We start from the raw sequence: 18,112 nt of genomic DNA, 5'->3' as shown, positions 1-18,112 counted from the left end.
TTTCCTCTTCTATTCCACCGCTAGCGTCAATTATGCTTCCCAGATAGCAAAACTTCTGTACATTTTCTACTTCTTCTCCTTTAATAAATATACCCATTTCTCTTTCCGTATTTATCTTCATAAGTTTGGTTTTTCTTGTGTTAATCTCTAGTCCTATTTTTCTTGCTTCTTTTGTCACCTTTTCTGTTTTTTTCTGCATATGTTGTCTTTTTTCGGACACCAGACATATATCATCTGCAAAGTCTAGATCTTCAAGCTGACCGAAAACATTCCATCTAATTCCTGTTTTATTTTTCGTTGCCTTCTTCATGACCCAGTCAATTAAGATCAAAAATATGGTTGGAGATAGAATACACCCCTGTCTGACTCCACTGTCTATGTTGATTGGTTCTGTGAGTTTCCCATTGTGCATGATTTGTGCGGTATAGTTTTCATAGAACATTTTGATAATTCTTATATATTTTAATGGAATTCCATATCTCTTTAGTATTTCCCACATTTTTTCTCTGTTAATCCGGTCAAAGGCTTGTCTAAAGTCAATGAAATTTATATAGATTTTGCTCTGCCATTCTATTGTTTGTTCTACAATGTTTCTTAATGTGTTAATATGATCTGTGCATGCTTTATTACTCCTGAAGCCCGCTTGGTTTCGTCTTAACAACTGGTCTATAGTTTCTTTCATTCTTTCTAGTATCATCCTTGTCATGACTTTACTCACTGTAGAAAGTAGTGTTATTGCTCTCCAATTGTTGCAATTCGTTTGATCTCCCTTTTTGGGTATCTTTACTATTATACCTTTTTTCCAATCATCAGGTATTCTCTCCTCCTGCCATATTCTGTTTATTAGTACATACATGATTTCTTCCGATGTTTCTCTATCTGCTTTCAGTAGTTCTGTGGTAATGTTATCTATTCCAGCTGCTTTCCCTCTTTTCAGCTGTTGTATTGCTTTACTTACTTCTTTTTTTGTGAATTCCGATTCGGTGCAGCTTAGTTCTTCCTTTATTTCTTCATTTTCCATTTCGTGTTCTATTATTCTGTTGACATATACTTCTCTAAAATGTTCGATCCATCTCTCAACTATTTCCTTTTCATTCTTCAACATTTTCCCGTTCTTGTCTTTTATATGCTCAACATTCATTTTTCCGCGCGAGCTTAGTTTTTTCGTCGTTTTATATAGAGTTCCCATGTCGTTGTTTTTTGCTGCTGTTTCTGCTTCTATTAACAGTTCTTCGTTATATTGTCTTTTGTCGTTTCTCGCACTTTTTTTAACTTCTTTATCTTTCTCTCTATATTCTCTCTTCATTTGTTCCCTATCTCTTAGATCATTTTGTAGCATTTTACATTTAAGTAGTTTCCTTTCGTTTATTTTTTCCCACGTGCTTCTCGATAACCATGGTTTATTACTTATTTTTTGTATTCCTATCGTTTCTTTTGCTGCTTGTGTATATACATACTTGCATTTATCCCACAGCTCTTCTATCGTGGCATTTTCTGTGTTGTAAGTTTTATTATATAATTCTCTTAACTTGGTCTTATATTCTTCAGTACTTTCATTTCCGTCTTTGAGCCACTGAACGTTATATCTTTCTCGTTGTTCCATTGGCGTTTTCTTGCTTCTGGCTAGTTTGAGTTTGATTTTGGCTCTAATCAACATGTGGTCGGACCCTATGTCTGCCCCTCTCATTGCTCTAACATCTAAGAGTGAGTGCCTCCATGTCTTATCTATGGTTATGTGGTCAATCTGATTGTGTGTTTGTCCATCGGGGGATGTCCATGTTACTTTATGTATGCGTTTGTGTTGAAATATACTTCCACCTATGACTAAACTATTTTGGGTGCAGAAATCTATAAACATGTTACCATTCTCATTAATTTGTCCCAATCCTTCTTTCTCCATTACAGTTTCTCTTCCACTATTATTCGTTCCTATTTTGGCATTCATATCTCCGATTATCATCACAATATCTTTTTTATATTTATTTTGTATTTTATCGTATGCCATCTGCAGCTGTTGGTAAAACTCATCTTTTATGTCCTGTTCTTTTTCATTTGTTGGTGCATATACATTAACAATTGTTAGATTTTTATATCTCGCTTTGAATCTAGCCATTATTATTCTATCTGAGATGGCTTCCCATTCTATTAGGGCATTTGTTGCTTCTTTTGAAATCATGAATGCAACACCACTCTCGTGTCGGTCTTTTTCGCCACATTTTCCCGAGTATATAACCGTTTTGGCGTGTTCAATTCTTGTTTTTCCACATCCCTTCCATCTAATTTCAGATAATCCTAATATACTAATGTTATTTTTATCCATTCTGCATCTCCCTGTGCTTCTTTTTCCTTGAATCTTTCCCTGCATAATTAATTGGAGCACATTGTATCTCTCTCCACGTATAATATGTCCGAGCTATTCCAATTTTTTTGTTATGATGATATTTAAGATTTCCATTTCTTTATTCATCTTTCTCAGAACCTCTTTGTTTGTGACATGTTCTGTCCACGATATTTTCAGAATTCTTCTGTACATTCACAGCTCGAATGATTCTAGTTTTTTCATTGATTCAACATTTAAGGCCCAAGCTTCCATTCCATAGAAAGTGTCGAGAAAACATAGCACCTAGCCAACATAACTCTTACCTCCTTAATATCATTAGTGAGTAATAAATATATAAATAATTTATAAAAAAAATTAAGTAAATATTTTCTTTTGTCATTTCTTCACTTTTGAGGTAACTTAAAACAAAACCATTCCTTAACTGTCTGAATGAGGTTAACTTTGTGTGTAAAAATGTATGTAAGTTAATGGCAAAAAAATACACTTACCATAAAGTTTCAAACTAAAATATAAAATTAGTTGTGAAAACAACTGTTTGTGTAATATAAATAACTTTTAAATGTAAAAACAGGATAAAAACAGCAAAAAATCCAACAAACTGAGAGCCACAAGTAAACAAACCAGAGACGTCACAAATTGTACTTAATCTGAAAACGTCCCTAACCGTCTTTTTTGTATCTATCTCTTTTCGATGTACTGAGTCTAGAGTATTCATAAAAATATTATGTGTCTTTACTTAATAACAGGCGGTAGCTAGTTTGTCCTTAGTTTCATGCAGTAAAGACAGTGATGCTAGATAAAAATTATGTGTTTTATCTCGCCATGTATTAATGATCCAAGAGTAAAGAACCATGGACTCAAGTGATACTTTTCCTAAATAAAGTTTTTCACCTGATATTTTTTGTACCCTTACCTAAAAATAAACATTAAGATCTAACCCGTTACCTGTTTTCAGGCAAATGTGGAGACATTGGTAGTCAGCATTTTTCTCCTGCGTGGTTCCTTTTAGAAAACCATCAAACAACAAGTTTTAACGATTTAAAAGCTGGTTTAAACCATCTCACCAGAAAAGTACAAAGCCAAAAAGAAGGCCAACTTTCTTTCTTAAAGGCAAATTTGAATAGTGTCATGGATCAAATCGACACCTTAACGAACCTACGTGAAAAATACGAAAAAGAATCATCAGTATTTGGAAGTACACCAACAATTAAATTGGAAAGAGCCATCAAGGAGTCTGAAAGAGAAGCCAGGAAACTATTTGATGATGTTTTAGCGAGAAAAGACAGAGCTGAAAAGACAAGAAACGCATTGAACGTTTTACAAAGATACAAATTTTTGTTTTGCCTTCCGTGTGTTATAGAAAGAAACGTAAAAAAGGGAGATTATGACATAGTTATAAACGATTATATGCGAGTAAAAAATTTATTTGATAAAACAGAAGTGCCTATTTTTAGAGAAGCCCTAAACGAAGTTGAAAAGCGTATTGTGGAGTTACAAACCAAATTACATAAAGACTTGCAGACAATGCCTATTACAGTAGAACAACAGAAGCGTCTTATTCGCTATTTGGTTAATTTAGAATGTCCCTTCGACGCTGCTTGGGACGCCATCAAAAGCAGATGGGAGTACATAAATCAGAAGTTTAAGGAAATATACACTTTCCATAAATCTACAGACAAGTCAGAAGCTTCCAAAAAGCAGAACTCTGCTTCGAAGTACTCGAAATCACAAATCGAAGTGAACATAGTACCAGCTTGTGTTAATTTTACAGATGAAATATGCGTGGTTACTTCAGAGATATTTCCTGATTTGTGGAAGATTGGTCAAGCATACTTTTCTGGGGAGCTGCAGGTGAAAATTGAAGCAGGAAGGCAGGTAAGAATATATTTTTTGTTTTTTGTTCAATATAAATCAGACAAGTACCAAGTAGAGTACCGAAATTTACTCAGCAAAATTCGTAAAGAAATTATAGCGGCGAAGAAGATCTGGATGACTACACTTAACACTGACGCTGAAAGCCTATACCTGGTGTTTCATTAATAATTGAGAATATTTTAACTGTAGATTTCTGAGCTCAAAATATTAAGGTTTAACTCAAATCACCTAGTCCGAAAATGCTTCCTAAGGGAGCTAGAGCTCTTTGAAGATGGCATCTTGTATTTAGTTTTTTTTAAATACCTCCAGGACGCTTCTATTTAGAAAAACGAAAACTGGTACATCTATTTATCTTCCAGAGAGAAATCAACTCCATAAATTGCGAATTTCTAGTACCGGTCATAGGTGTCCGTTTTGGGTAGGGCAATGGTTATTTTATCCCATAATTTTTTTGTCTTTAACTTTTAAGCATTTTTGACACTGGATTATTAAATTGTGAGGTATAATAATAATAATAATAATATGTAAGCACTACGAGCCTAGTAGGCCCATGGCTTGATGTACTATTATTTTCCACTCCCTTTTGTCAGTCGCTTTTCTTTCCCAGTTCCTTACGTTAATTCTTCTCATATCTTCTCTAACTCCATTACTCCATCGTGACCTCGGTCTTCCTCTTCGTCTTTTCCCTGCCAATGCACTAAATAGTACCATTCTGGGAATTCTAGATGGAATCATCCTCTGCACATGGCCCAACCATCTAAGTCTTTGCGCCTTAATTACTGCTAGTATGTTAGGATCTTGATAGAGCTCAGTTAGTTCCTTATTTGTTCTTCTTACCCATTGTCCATTTAAGTTTTTCCCACCGAAGATTTTGCGCAGTATTTTCCTCTCCCAAACTAATAACAACTCTTGATGTTTTTTTGTTGTGACCCATGTTTCAGAAGCATACGTTACTATCGGCCTTATTACGGTCTTGTAAGTTCTTAGTTTTGCTCTTCGTGATATATTTTTACTTCTTAACAACCCATTAAGAGCAAATATAGCGCGGTTGCCCGACATAATTCTCTTTTGTATTTCTTCTTCACAGTTAGGATCTCTTGTGAAGACAGTTCCTAAGTACTCAAATCTCTCAACTTCTTCGAATTTATACTGTGTTCCCTTCGCTGTTGTCATTGCTATGTATTGCCCCCGAACGAATTGCTTATTTGTCCATTCCATATACTTTGTTTTTGCTTCATTTATATACAATCCTTTGGTTGCTGCCCTCTCCTCGAGTTTCATGACTGTTTCTATAAGTTCTATTTTGCTCCTAGCCAAGATTACCAAATCGTCTGCGAATGCCAAGCACTGATGTTTTTTGTGGTAGATCAGACCTGTTCTATTAATGTTTGCTTCCTGTATAACCTTTTCTAGTAATATGCTAAACATTATAGACGATAATGGATCACCCTGCCGCACTCCTTGTTTGACCTCAAAGCTTTCTGTTATAGTATTGTTTATCTTGACTTTATTCATTGTTCTTTGGAGAGTTAATTTTATAATTCTAATAAGCTTTGGAGAAACGTCCATGTCTTGCAATGCTGTAAATAACTCGCTTCTTTTCACTCGATCGAAAGCCTGTTTAAAGTCAATGAAAAGAACCATGGTGTCTTTATTATATTCGTAACTTTCAGCCTGTATTTCTCGTAGTGTGAAGACCTGATCCACAGTACTTCTGCCTTTTCTGAACCCACTTTGATATTCTCCTATGCTTTTATCAACCTTCGTTGTTAATCTGTTTTTAATATGCATAGCCAATATTTTATACGTTATGTTTAGCAGCGCTATGCCTCGATAATTCTGACAATCAGCCATATTTCCTTTTTTGTGAATAGGACACAGTATTGCTTCTGTCCATTCCTCAGGTAGTATTTCTTGTTCCCATATATTATTAATTAGTTTATGGATTTTCTCTACTAACTGATTTCCTCCAAATTTAATCATTTCAGCCGTTATGCCGTCGCTTCCTGGGCTTTTGTTCATTTTTAATTTATCGATGATATTCTGAATTTCGCTTATAGTCGGAGCCTACTCTTCACCCTGTTGATTTTGTATTTCATTTACTAGATCCTCTGTTTCCTCGTTATTATCGTCTGTCTTTTCAGGTCCATTTAGAAGCTCATCAAAGTACTGCTTCCAGCGTTCTAATATCTCTGGTTCACCCATAATCATTTCTCCATTTTTGTCTTTATAATGTACAGTTTTCGGTTGGTGCCCTCGTTTCTCATTTTTTATCCCTTGGTACAGGTTCCTTATTTGATTATTTTTGTAGCTTTCCTCTATATTTTTCAGTTTAGCTTCATAATGTTTCCTTTTTTTTTCTCGTAGTATTTTTTTGGTTCTATTTCTTTGTTTAGTGTAATTTTCCTGAGCTTCTCTTGTTCCTTGAGTTATCATTTTTAATCGTAACTTGGCCCGTTCTTCCAATGATTGTTCACATTCTTCATCAAACCATTCTTTTTGTTTTTTCTTTGTGTTGTCATTGGTGCTGGAAATATTTGCTGCTTCTTTAATTACATCTTTTAATGTTCCCCACATGCATTCTACATTCATTTCATCCACTATGCTCTCTAATTTGCTGTTAATAATTTGTCCATACAATGTTTGCTCACATTCTGTCTGTAATCTGATTGGTTTGTTTCTTTCGTATTTTAATCTCTTTTTGTTTCGAAGAGTTGGTACTAATTGTTTCATCCATATTCCGACCAAATAGTGGTCTGAGTCCATATCAGGTCCTCTATATGTTCTCACCTTTGTTATGCAGTGTTCTTCGTTTTTCTCAATTAAAACATGGTCGATCTGGTTGACTGTACGGCCGTCTGGAGATTTTCATGTTCCCTTATAAATGTCCTTTCATTGGTGGTACGTACTTTTTATTATAAGTCCCTTTTCTTTGGCAAAATCTACCAGGAAATATCCATTTTCGTTAGTCTCTGGATGTAAACTGTGCTTGCCTATAGTGGGCATTAATATTTCTTCTCTGCCTATTTTGGCATTAGCGTCTCCTAGAATGATTTTCATATCATACCTGGGTATAGCCTCATATACTTCATCTAATTTGCTATAAAATTGCTCTTTCAGATCCATTCCTTTTTCAGGAAAGGAAAAGAAAAAGAAATTGTGAGGTATTCTAGTATTAAAAGGTACTCTTGGTTTAAGTCGGTAGGATACACAATTTTCTAGAAAAATCAATTTGAAAATTTTGCGTTTTTTAATTTAAAAAAATTTTCAAAAAAAACTTTGTAGAAAAACGGAAACTGGTACGTTTATTTATCTTCCAGAGATGAATCGATTTCATCAATTGCGAATTTCTAGTACCGGTCATCTGTGTCCGTTTTGGATAGATCAACAGAGAAGCATTTTTGACACAAGGTTATTAAATTATGAGGTATTCTAGTACTAAAAAGTTACGCTTGCTTTAAGTCTGTAATATACACCATTTTTATTTGAAAATTTTTTTCAAATTCAATAAACGAAAAATCTTCAAATCGATTTTTCTAGAAAACAGTGTATCCCCGACTTAAAACGAGAGTATCTTTTGGTACTAGAATACCTCACAATTCAATAATTGCGATAAAGTAATTGTTGCCCTACCCAAAACGGACGCCTATGACCGGTACTAGAAATTTGCAATTTATGGAATAGATTTCTCGCTAGAAGATAAATAGACGTACCAGTTTTCGTTGTTCTAAATAGAAGCGTTATGGAGGTATTTAAAAAAAACTAAATACAGGATGCCATCTTCAAAGAGCTGTAGCTCCCTTAGGAATCATTTTTGGACTAGGTGCTTTGAGTTAAACCTTCATATTTTGAACCCAGAAATCTACAGTTAAAATATTTCTAACTCGGCAACAGCTTCAATCTCCACAAGAAAATTAAGGAAATTGCTGGTATCTTTAACGAAAAACAAGTCACTGGTATATATGGGTCTATTGAATAAAAAGAAGTATTTGTTTTTACTTCCTCGTATTTAAGTAATTACTTAATAGTAAATGAATAAAGTCATTTCTTTAATGCTTTATTTAATAACTATTAAGTAATTACTTAAATACGAGGAAGTAAAAGCAGATACTTATTTTTACTTCCTTGTATTTAAGTATTTACTTAATAGTAATTAAATAAAGCATTAAAGAAATTACTTTATTCATTTACTATTAAGTAATTACTTAAATACTTGTAAGTAAAAGCAAATACAGTGACTAAGATGAACTAAAAGGATTATAGAACATTAAAACCACCACAACTGGGAGACCATTTGAATGGCTCAAGCATTTTGAAATCTGATCTTGTACACGCTATCGAACTGTAACAAAGCTATGAAAGTAACAAAGCCTTAGGACCAGATGATATGTTTGCAGAAACATATCTTCATTAAGTTACTTAATGAAGAAAATCTAGACTTGATTGTGAAGCTCTTTAACAATATCTACAATATAAGCCAGATTCCAAAAGATTGGCTTTGGTCTACATTTATCTAGTACAGTCACTGAAGGTTTTCACCTCCGATTTCGTTGAACCTCAATCGATTTTTATGAAAATTGGTGAGTAGTTGGAGGATACCTCAAGGAATAAAGGTGACATAATGCCAACTTGCGGGCTTCTCGGGGGTGAAAATTATTTCATTAAAAATAATACCATAAATCGATAGAAAGACAAATTCTAAGCAAAATTTGTTATAAAAAGTTATTAATATAAATCAATACTTTTTGAGTTATTAAAGATCAAAGATTTTATTTTTTCGTAAAAAAATGCATGTTTTAAAGCTGTTTTTCACGTATAACTAAAAAAATATAAGCTTCTACAAAAAAGTTATTATTACCAAAATTAAAGATAATAAAAAATTAAATACATTTCTCATTTGAAGGTCTACACTAATGTTAATTCAAAGTAAGTTATGGGTAATTGAAAGTATATTTTTTTCGACGAGTACGCAAATCTAAGTATTCAAGCTTAAATAACGGAAAACGATGCATTTTATAAAATATACCTACTAAACACTTGTCAAAGTACTTCAGAATACCTATCAAATGAGCTCCATAAAACGGTAATAGCATCAAAATTAAGCAAGTTATGATGAACATAAGAGAGCCCTTCGAAATTTTTTTGGAAAAAGTCAAAAATAAAACATCGCCATTTCCACAAAAATTAAAATTTATAGAATCCTTATAAGAGTTTCTTTATATTAGCATTTAACTATAGATAAGCAAACTGGTAATATCGACTGTCTCGTTCGAAATTCAAACAAAGACTATAATAAAATAATAAAATAAAAATAAATACATAAATAAAAATCCAGTTTTTGTGGTGAAACAAATTAAACGATTGTTAATGGGACCCAAAAAGCGAAAATGGATTCCGCTTCGACGGCGATAAGTCGGAATATTCTGCAATCTAACGAACCTATGCAATGCGACGCAATGGGTACTAGTCAGCAGCCAGTGGCGTACGCTCCAAAATACCAAATGTGCACTGATCAACAATTACAAGGTAATATGCAAATTTCTCAACCATTAAACACATCTTACTCTCAACCCTTAAAGCAACCCCAATATACTAACCCACCTTCCACCTCATTAAATCAAACCGAATGGAAAACAGTCGAAAACTCCAACAAAAGACATCGAACTAGTCCAGACAAAAGAATTGTAAAGCAAACAAAAATAAACGATTACTGGCTGAACTCGCCGACTACCACTTCTAACAGATTCGAGGCACTAAATAGCGAGTCAAAAGATGATGAAATAAATGACAATGAAAGCACAAGTGAAAAAGAGAAAATAACCAAACCGCCTCCAATATTTATTAAGGGGGTTAAACACATACCCCCACTTATCGAATTACTAAACCAAATTGCTGAAAATAATTACGAATTAAAAGTTCTTAGCTCCGATCAAGTTAAACTTCAGCCAAAATCTGCTGACTACTATAGTACAATAACAAAAGCCCTATCGGAAAAAAAGACAGAGTTTCATACTTATCAAATAAAAAACGAGCGCAGTTTCAGGGTTGTTCTTAAGAACATGCATTACTCGATGGACAAAAATCTTATAAAAAAGGAAATAGAAGAGAAAGGCCACACTGTTAGAAACATTTGGAACATCAAACACCCTAAAACTAAAGATCAGCTATCACTATTTTTCGTCGACTTGGAACCTTCTGATAATAATAGAAATATATATGACATTGAGTTCCTATTAAACCATAAGATTAAAATTGAACCACCGTACCAGAAAAGAGAGATACCACAATGTTCTAGATGTCAACGATACGGACATACCAAATCATACTGCCACCTTAGACCACGATGTGTAAAGTGCACAGGGGATCATGCAACAGAGCAATGCACTAATAAAGAAAGAAGTGCCAACGTCAAGTGTGTACTCTGCGAGGGAGACCACCCAGCAAACTACAAAGGTTGCAGGGTATACAAGGAGCTACAAACGAAAAAATTCCCAAAGATTAGACCCAGGTCTAGCATGCCAATTAATCATGCACAACATGTCCAAGCAGGAGTTACCTACGCCCAAATCGTTAATAACTCACAACAAATTACGAATAGTAATACTAACCAAACAGAAGTAATTACTACCAATACTCCCGCCTCAAATGACATGGCTGAACTAAAGAATATGTTAAAAGTCCTGATGGAACAAATGGGTACACTGTTAAACCTTCTCACCACCGTCGTCACTAAATTAACAAAATGATCAAATTCTTAAAAATAGCTATTTGGAATGCCAACGGGCTAACAAATCATGCTCAAGAAGTTAAAGCTTTTATACTAATACACAACATCGACATAATGTTAATATCTGAAACACACTTTACAAATAGAAGCTATCTGAGAATTCCCAACTATGCAATATATAACACCAAACATCCAGATGGCACTGCACATGGAGGAACTGCAATCATAATTAAGTCATCTATAAAACACCACGAGTTAAATAAGTTTAAAAGAGACTATATACAAGCAACAAGTATTAGCATAGAAGACTGGAACGGTCCTTTAACAGTAACTGCAATATATAGTCCACCACGACATACTATAGCCAAAAATCAATACCAAGAATTCTTCAACACACTTGGAAACAGGTTTCTAGCAGGCGGCGATTATAACGCAAAACACACTCACTGGGGATCCAGGCTAATAACTCCGAAAGGTAGGCAATTATACATGGCAATGGAAACCAACAACCTTAAATACATATCTACTGGCGAACCCACATACTGGCCCACAGACACAAACAAAATTCCAGATTTGGTTGATTTCTGTGTGACTAAAGGAATACCACTTGAATCCCAGACAGCACAATCTTGTTTCGATCTTTCATCCGACCACTCTCCTGTCTTGGTCATGATATCTACGAATATCCTCGAAACACAACCTCCACCATATCTAAGTAGTAAATATACCAATTGGATTAAATTCCGGGCTATCCTTGATGAGAGACTGGACCTAAACATCCCACTAAAATCGGATGGCGAAATTGACGAAGCAGTAAATCAATTAAATAGGATAATTCAGGAAGCTGGCTGGCAGTCAACACCTAAACAACCAAGAACAATCATACACAAAGATTTACCCAACGAAATAAAAGAAAAAATCGCAGAAAAAAGAAGACTAAGGAAAGTATGGCAAAGAACCCGTGCACCCCAGGATAAAAATAGATTAAACCAAGCTACAGCGCGACTAAAAACTTTGTTAAACAACAATAAAAACAACGACATAAAACGATATCTACAAAATCTATCTGCTACGGAAACCTCCGAATACTCGCTATGGAAGGCAACACGAAAGATTAACAGACCACAACTCTCTAATCCGCCTATCCGGGCCAGTAACGGACGATGGGCTAAAAGTAACAACGAAAAAGCTACAGTCTTTGCCAAATACCTGGAGGAAGTGTTCCAACCACATGCCCAAAACAACAGCTCTGATGCAGAAGATAATATTCAATTGTATTTAGAATATCCATACCAACTAGAAGCACCGTTGGAGAAATTCACAGCCAAACAAGTTTTCAACAAAATCCAAACAGATATGAATCCGAAAAAGTCCCCAGGGTTCGACTTAATCACTGCAAGAATTTTAAAAGAACTTCCCAAGAAAGGCGTGCAATATTTGACACAGATTTTTAACGCAATCTTAAGAACTGGTTACTATCCCCTTTTGTGGAAAGTGGCACAAATCATCTTAATACCCAAACCAGGCAAGCCTGTAGAAGAAGTTATGTCCTATAGACCTATCAGTCTACTTTCAGTGATGTCAAAGGTTTTTGAAAAACTCTTACTAGACAGATTACAGCCAATCCTCGTGGAAAAGCAGCTAATACCCAACCACCAGTTTGGATTTAGACAACAACATGCTACCACCGAGCAAATTCATCGAGTCTGCAATTCCATAAACAAAGCCTTAGAAGAGAAGCAATACTGCTCTGCAGCCTTTTTGGATGTCTCGCAGGCTTTTGATAAAGTCTGGCACACTGGCTTGCTATACAAAATAAGAAAAGTCCTTCCTCTCAACTACTTTCTAATCCTCAAGTCCTATCTCTCCGACCGCCATTTCCTTGTAAAAGTTAAAGATCAGTGCACTAACTTACATCCAATCAACGCTGGAGTACCTCAGGGTAGTGTCCTTGGACCAGTTCTCTACCTACTCTACACAGCAGATCTTCCTACAAGCCAAAACATCATCACAGCCACATATGCAGATGACACAGCAATTATTGCAGCTCACTCAAACCCGTACATCGCCTCGCAACTGCTCCAGACAAATCTCGACAGTATAAATATCTGGTTACAAACATGGCGAATTAAAGTAAACGAAAGCAAGTCAGTACATATAACGTTCACTAATCGAAAAGATACGTGCCCAACCGTCTCAATAAATAATCAAGTACTACAACAAAAGGATGACGTAAAATACCTAGGTATGCACTTGGACCGCAGATTAACGTGGAAGAAACACATATTCACGAAAAGAAAACAGTTGGGTCTGAAACTCAATAAAATGTACTGGCTGATAGGAAAAAGGTCACAACTGAGTTTGTACAATAAAATTTTAGTATACAAGGCAGTGATTAAGCCAATATGGAGCTATGGTATCCAACTGTGGGGATCTGCGTCGAGATCCAATATCGACATCCTGGAGAGATTCCAATCGAAAACCTTGCGCATTATCACAAATGCACCGTGGTACATGCCCAATGAACACATCAATCGTGATCTCCAAATGAAGACTGTCAAAGAAGAAATTGCCAGTTACGCCCAAAAATACGACATCCGACTACAAAACCACCCCAACAGGCTAGCGAAGAACCTAATGAGACCCCAGGCAAACAGAAGGCTAAAGCGCTACACTCCAAGCGATCTACGAACAAGATTTTAAATTTTAAATTTTAAATTTTCAAAAATATTTTATTTATTATAGAGTTTTATTTATAGGGTTTTATTTATTAGTCACAAATAATTTTGTTAAGTATGTACTAAAATTATGATTTTATAGGTTATTGTCACTGGACAGTCTCCTGCAAGTCTCTTTTAATTGTTAAACAATTTACTTATTGTAATCATTATTACAGATTGTAAATAAATGGGATGTTAAAAAAAAATATTAGCATAAGTAATGATTTCAATAATTTTGACCGGTTTAGAATGCATATTTTTGAAAAAAAGATATAATTTAAAAAAATCAGAATTTTTCCGATTATCGTAATTTTCATTTTCTTTTAATAATAACTCCAAAAATACTCAATATACGAAAAAAATTATATATAATCAAATTTTAGTTTTTTTGTATCAAATATTTTGCCTTTTTAACTATTTCTGTAGGGTACAAAATAACCGAGATAGAAACGTTTTAAGCTTAAATTTTGCCTGCCAGAACCATGTAACCGGGCAATTTAACCTTTTATTTTTAAAAAAGTAAGGGGTATAAAAGATTAAATTCAACATGGTTTAAAAGCCCTTAGTTTTAGCTTTCAAATGGTTTTTAGGCGAATCTCATCTCTCAAAATTAACGGAGTTATTAAAAAAAAACTAAAACATTTTTTGGAAATTTTTTTAAGATTTTGAAAAATTTTTGGAGCATAAATTTTAATGCTATGAACTTGTTCGTGGGCTCATCTGATAGATATTTTTAAATACTTTGACAAATGTTTAATAAGTTTGTGTTATAAAATGCATAATTTTCCCGTTATTTAAGCTTGAATAGTTAGATTTGGATAGTCACCGAAAGAAATATACATTCAATTACCTATAACTCACTTTCAGTTAACACTAAAAGGTTTTTCTAGTAAGGAATTTATTCCATTTTTTATTATCTTCAATTTTGGTAATTATAACTTTTTTGGAAAAACTTATCGGTTTTGAATTATTTATAAAAAAAGGTTAAAAACATGCATTTTTCTTAGGAAAAATTAAAATCTTTAATCTTTAATAACTCAAAAAGTTATGATTAATTTCAATAACTTTATATAACAAATTTTGCTTAGAGTTAGTCCCTCTATCGAATTATGGTGTTATTTTTAGTAAAATAATTTTCACCCCCGAGAAAGGGTGGCATCCACCCCCAGGGTAAAAGCGCAAGTTGGCACCATGTCACCTTTGTTCCTTAAGATATCCTCTAACCACTCACCAATTTTCATCCAAATCGATGGAGGTTCAACGAAAACTGAGGTAATAGCTCATATCCACCTTCAGTGACTCCACTAATCGCCCTACCCAAAAAACCACATGCGAAATTCTGCAAGGACCACCGATCAATAAGCCTATTGAGCTACTTTTTAAAATTTTCACTTGAGAATACTACACACAAGATAATTTAATGAGAGTGAATAGGTCAGTGGCTGGAGTCAGTTTGGTTTCAAAAATGGACTTGACACTATTTAGTAATTAGTATGCAAACATTGATGCAGAATTGTTTATATCAGAGAAATGCTGTTTTTCTCTGTCTCATAGATTATGAGAAAGAATTTGTACGTCTTCAAAATTTCAATTGAACGGAAGATTTCTTAATAAAAAAGGGAGTAAGGCCAGGTTGTATAACTTCTCCGTATAGCTTCTCCAACGTTATTTAACTTACGTAGAAAAAGCCTTCGCAGAAGCAGTGGCAGGCTCTGATAAGGGTATTAAAATAAACAGCATATTTATTCGATGGTATAAAGCTTGAAGACGGACAGCTCAGTGGGACCAGCGGCTGACTGCACTTCACTTCGCCGTGATGAATGCGAGTTCAAACCCCAGCTAGGTCAACGGAAAAACAAAAAAGGCTAACGCGTCAGTATAAAAATTCTAATATGAATCTGACGCTTAGACTGGAATATGCGAGCGTCTGATCGGCCTATGAGGGAGCAGTACGGCAAGGGATAAGGGCTTGCGGCTCGGTGACGCTCCCCCATAGATCCCTACCGGAAGGGCGTTGTCGCCTAAATACCGGTGTATATATATATATATATATATATATATATATATATATATATATATATATATATATATATATAAATATATATATAAATTTGGTTATTGGGTTATGCAGCAAATGAAAAAGTGTACTCTTTTAAATTTCTTTAATCCGAGCTTTCGGTTAAGATTTTAACCATCATCAGGGTGCTACAAAGATATTTTTGGTGTAAGATAATATGAAAACATGTATAAAATTTTGTACTTACAAACTTATTGAGGATATTTCAAATATGGTGTAACTAAAATGAGAATCAAACTTAACATGGTCATGTAAATGCTTCAATGGAAAAAACGTAAAATAAAGTAGTAATTTAGTAAAATAAAAGTTAATTAATTTAGCACAACTTCAAAATCAATAAAAGATAAAATGACATTTAGACATGACATGACATTATTTGAAATATCTTACAAAAATTTTTAATATAGATGAACAATTTATTGAAGGACCAATAGGGTCAATGATAAGAATTGAATATTTTTAATTTTTATAAAATATTGTTAGCACTTAGAGGGATCGCTGTGATTGTGACTATAGGCCGACTATACTCAAAGGTAACACGAAACCTAATAGAAAATGATATTAAAGACAAAAAACCCGAAGAACAAGCGGGATATAGGGCCGGACGCTCCAATATGGATATTTTTTTTTATACAGAGAAAAACTAGTGCAGAGAAATAGAGAAACCATATAGCTTCAATAGATTTGGAAAAAGCATATGACAGTGTACCGACCTCCTAACTATGGATAGAATGGGTAAATTGAAAATAAATCCAATTCTTATTAACGCCACTCAAAATTACTACGAACAAAAGTTTGCAAGAATTAAAATGGGACAAGAAATGACCTCTCCTTTTCAAACAACAAAGGGACTTGAAACAAGGCTGCTGTATGTCACCTACCTTTTTAAAAATTTATTTGGACAGATTCTTAGTGAAATGGGTAAAAAAATTGTAGAAACATGGGAATAAAGATGGAAGAAAACACGTTATATACGACGATCTCAGTTATATGGTAAGAAAACTGCAAGAAGAATATGAGGTGGCAGGTCTAAACATGAATATGACAAAATATGAATATCTCTATATGTAACAGATGAAATATGTGACCTAGTCTTGGAAGACGACAAAATCAAAGGCGTGCATCCTGCAAATATTTGGGGGTCATTTTCAACAAGAAGGGAAATAGCGCAGATGAAATCAGGGAAAGAATTAACAGGGCAGAGCAGTAACTCGTGCCTTAAGCTATCTTCTCTGTGGCAAAAAATTTTTTTGACAAGAAACCAATACATTTACGGAAGTATAGTCCAAAGTATTACACTTTACTGTTCGGGAGTATGGGACGTCGTCAAAGGTAATAGAAACAAACTTATGACGACAGAAATGGATTATCTGATATGAAGCTGCGGTAGATCAAAACTGGAGTTAGTTAAAAACGAACAAATAAAAACGAAATGAAAGTGGAGCGAAATATCAATGATGACATAGAACGAAAACATTATCTGGTTCGGACATGTTAAAATAATGCCAGAGTACAGATGGTCTAGAAGAGTATTGGAATGGATACCTTCTGAAAGAAGAAAGAGAGGACGGCCACGGAAAAGTTGGCAAAACGAAATTGATGGAGCAATGGTGGCAAGAGACTTAGAAGAGGCAACTGCATATGACAGAAGAAGATGGAAATTGAGGGTGGAGAAGCGGCGATAGCTGTAATCAATCCGTTATATATGTATATAAATAATTGTTGTAATTATAACTTACGGTTAAATTTAACAGGAGTAAAATTATTAATTAAAGTTAATTAAATTTTTTTAAATGATTAATACAAAAATTAATATATTATGTTGTTGACAGGTTAGAGTATCTAGAAAAGGAGTTAGGAGATAACTCACGATTATCTAAAAAGAGTAAATAAGAAAACATTTCATTTAAGTGGCCTATATCAGTACGATGATTCATTGAATTTGGATTTTTATTTATGTGAACCATTTCCAAAAAGAGCCTCTTTGTAGTATGTGACTCACGATCCAATATCTGCACGTCATTGTAATCAATTTGATGACCATTATTGAAAACATGTTCACCCAATGCACTTCTACCTGGGTACAATCTACAGTCTGACTTGTGTGAAGTTATTCTGTCTTTTAGTCTTCTTGACGTTTGACCAATATATATTTGATTACAATCTAAACAAGAAATATATATATATATATATATATATATATATATATATATATATATATATAAACAAATGAAATTGAGAATGCGGAAAAATCCCCTTACGAACAATTCACACATCCACTACTTCGGGCTGGGAAAATTTTTTTGAATAGAATCGAAGATCCAAACACCAGCTCTTAGAAAGGTGTTTCGCCCTCTTCAACCTCTATGGGC

At 34.2% G+C, this 18,112-nt stretch overlaps 2 protein-coding genes across 2 annotated transcripts in view; one reads left to right on the top strand and one right to left on the bottom strand.

The window, feature by feature from the left end:
- LOC114332551 (SANT and BTB domain regulator of class switch recombination) overlaps nucleotides 1-18,112 on the bottom strand; it is a 79,057-nt gene that overhangs the window by 33,058 nt on the left and 27,887 nt on the right. The window lies entirely within an intron of this gene.
- Nucleotides 1-18,112, top strand: part of LOC114332550 (exocyst complex component 2) — a 28,495-nt gene that overhangs the window by 3,729 nt on the left and 6,654 nt on the right. The window contains exon 3 of the mRNA XM_028282375.2: nucleotides 3,297-4,216. Coding sequence (XP_028138176.2) covers nucleotides 3,297-4,216 — 920 coding nt within the window. The remainder of the gene's footprint in view (nucleotides 1-3,296; nucleotides 4,217-18,112) is intronic.

This window comes from Diabrotica virgifera, chromosome 2 (genome assembly GCF_917563875.1).
Source record: "Diabrotica virgifera virgifera chromosome 2, PGI_DIABVI_V3a".
Classification (NCBI taxonomy): Eukaryota; Metazoa; Arthropoda; class Insecta; order Coleoptera; family Chrysomelidae; genus Diabrotica; species Diabrotica virgifera.
The sequence above is the reverse complement of the archived record's forward strand: the minus strand, read 5'-3'. Positions and strand labels throughout refer to the sequence as shown.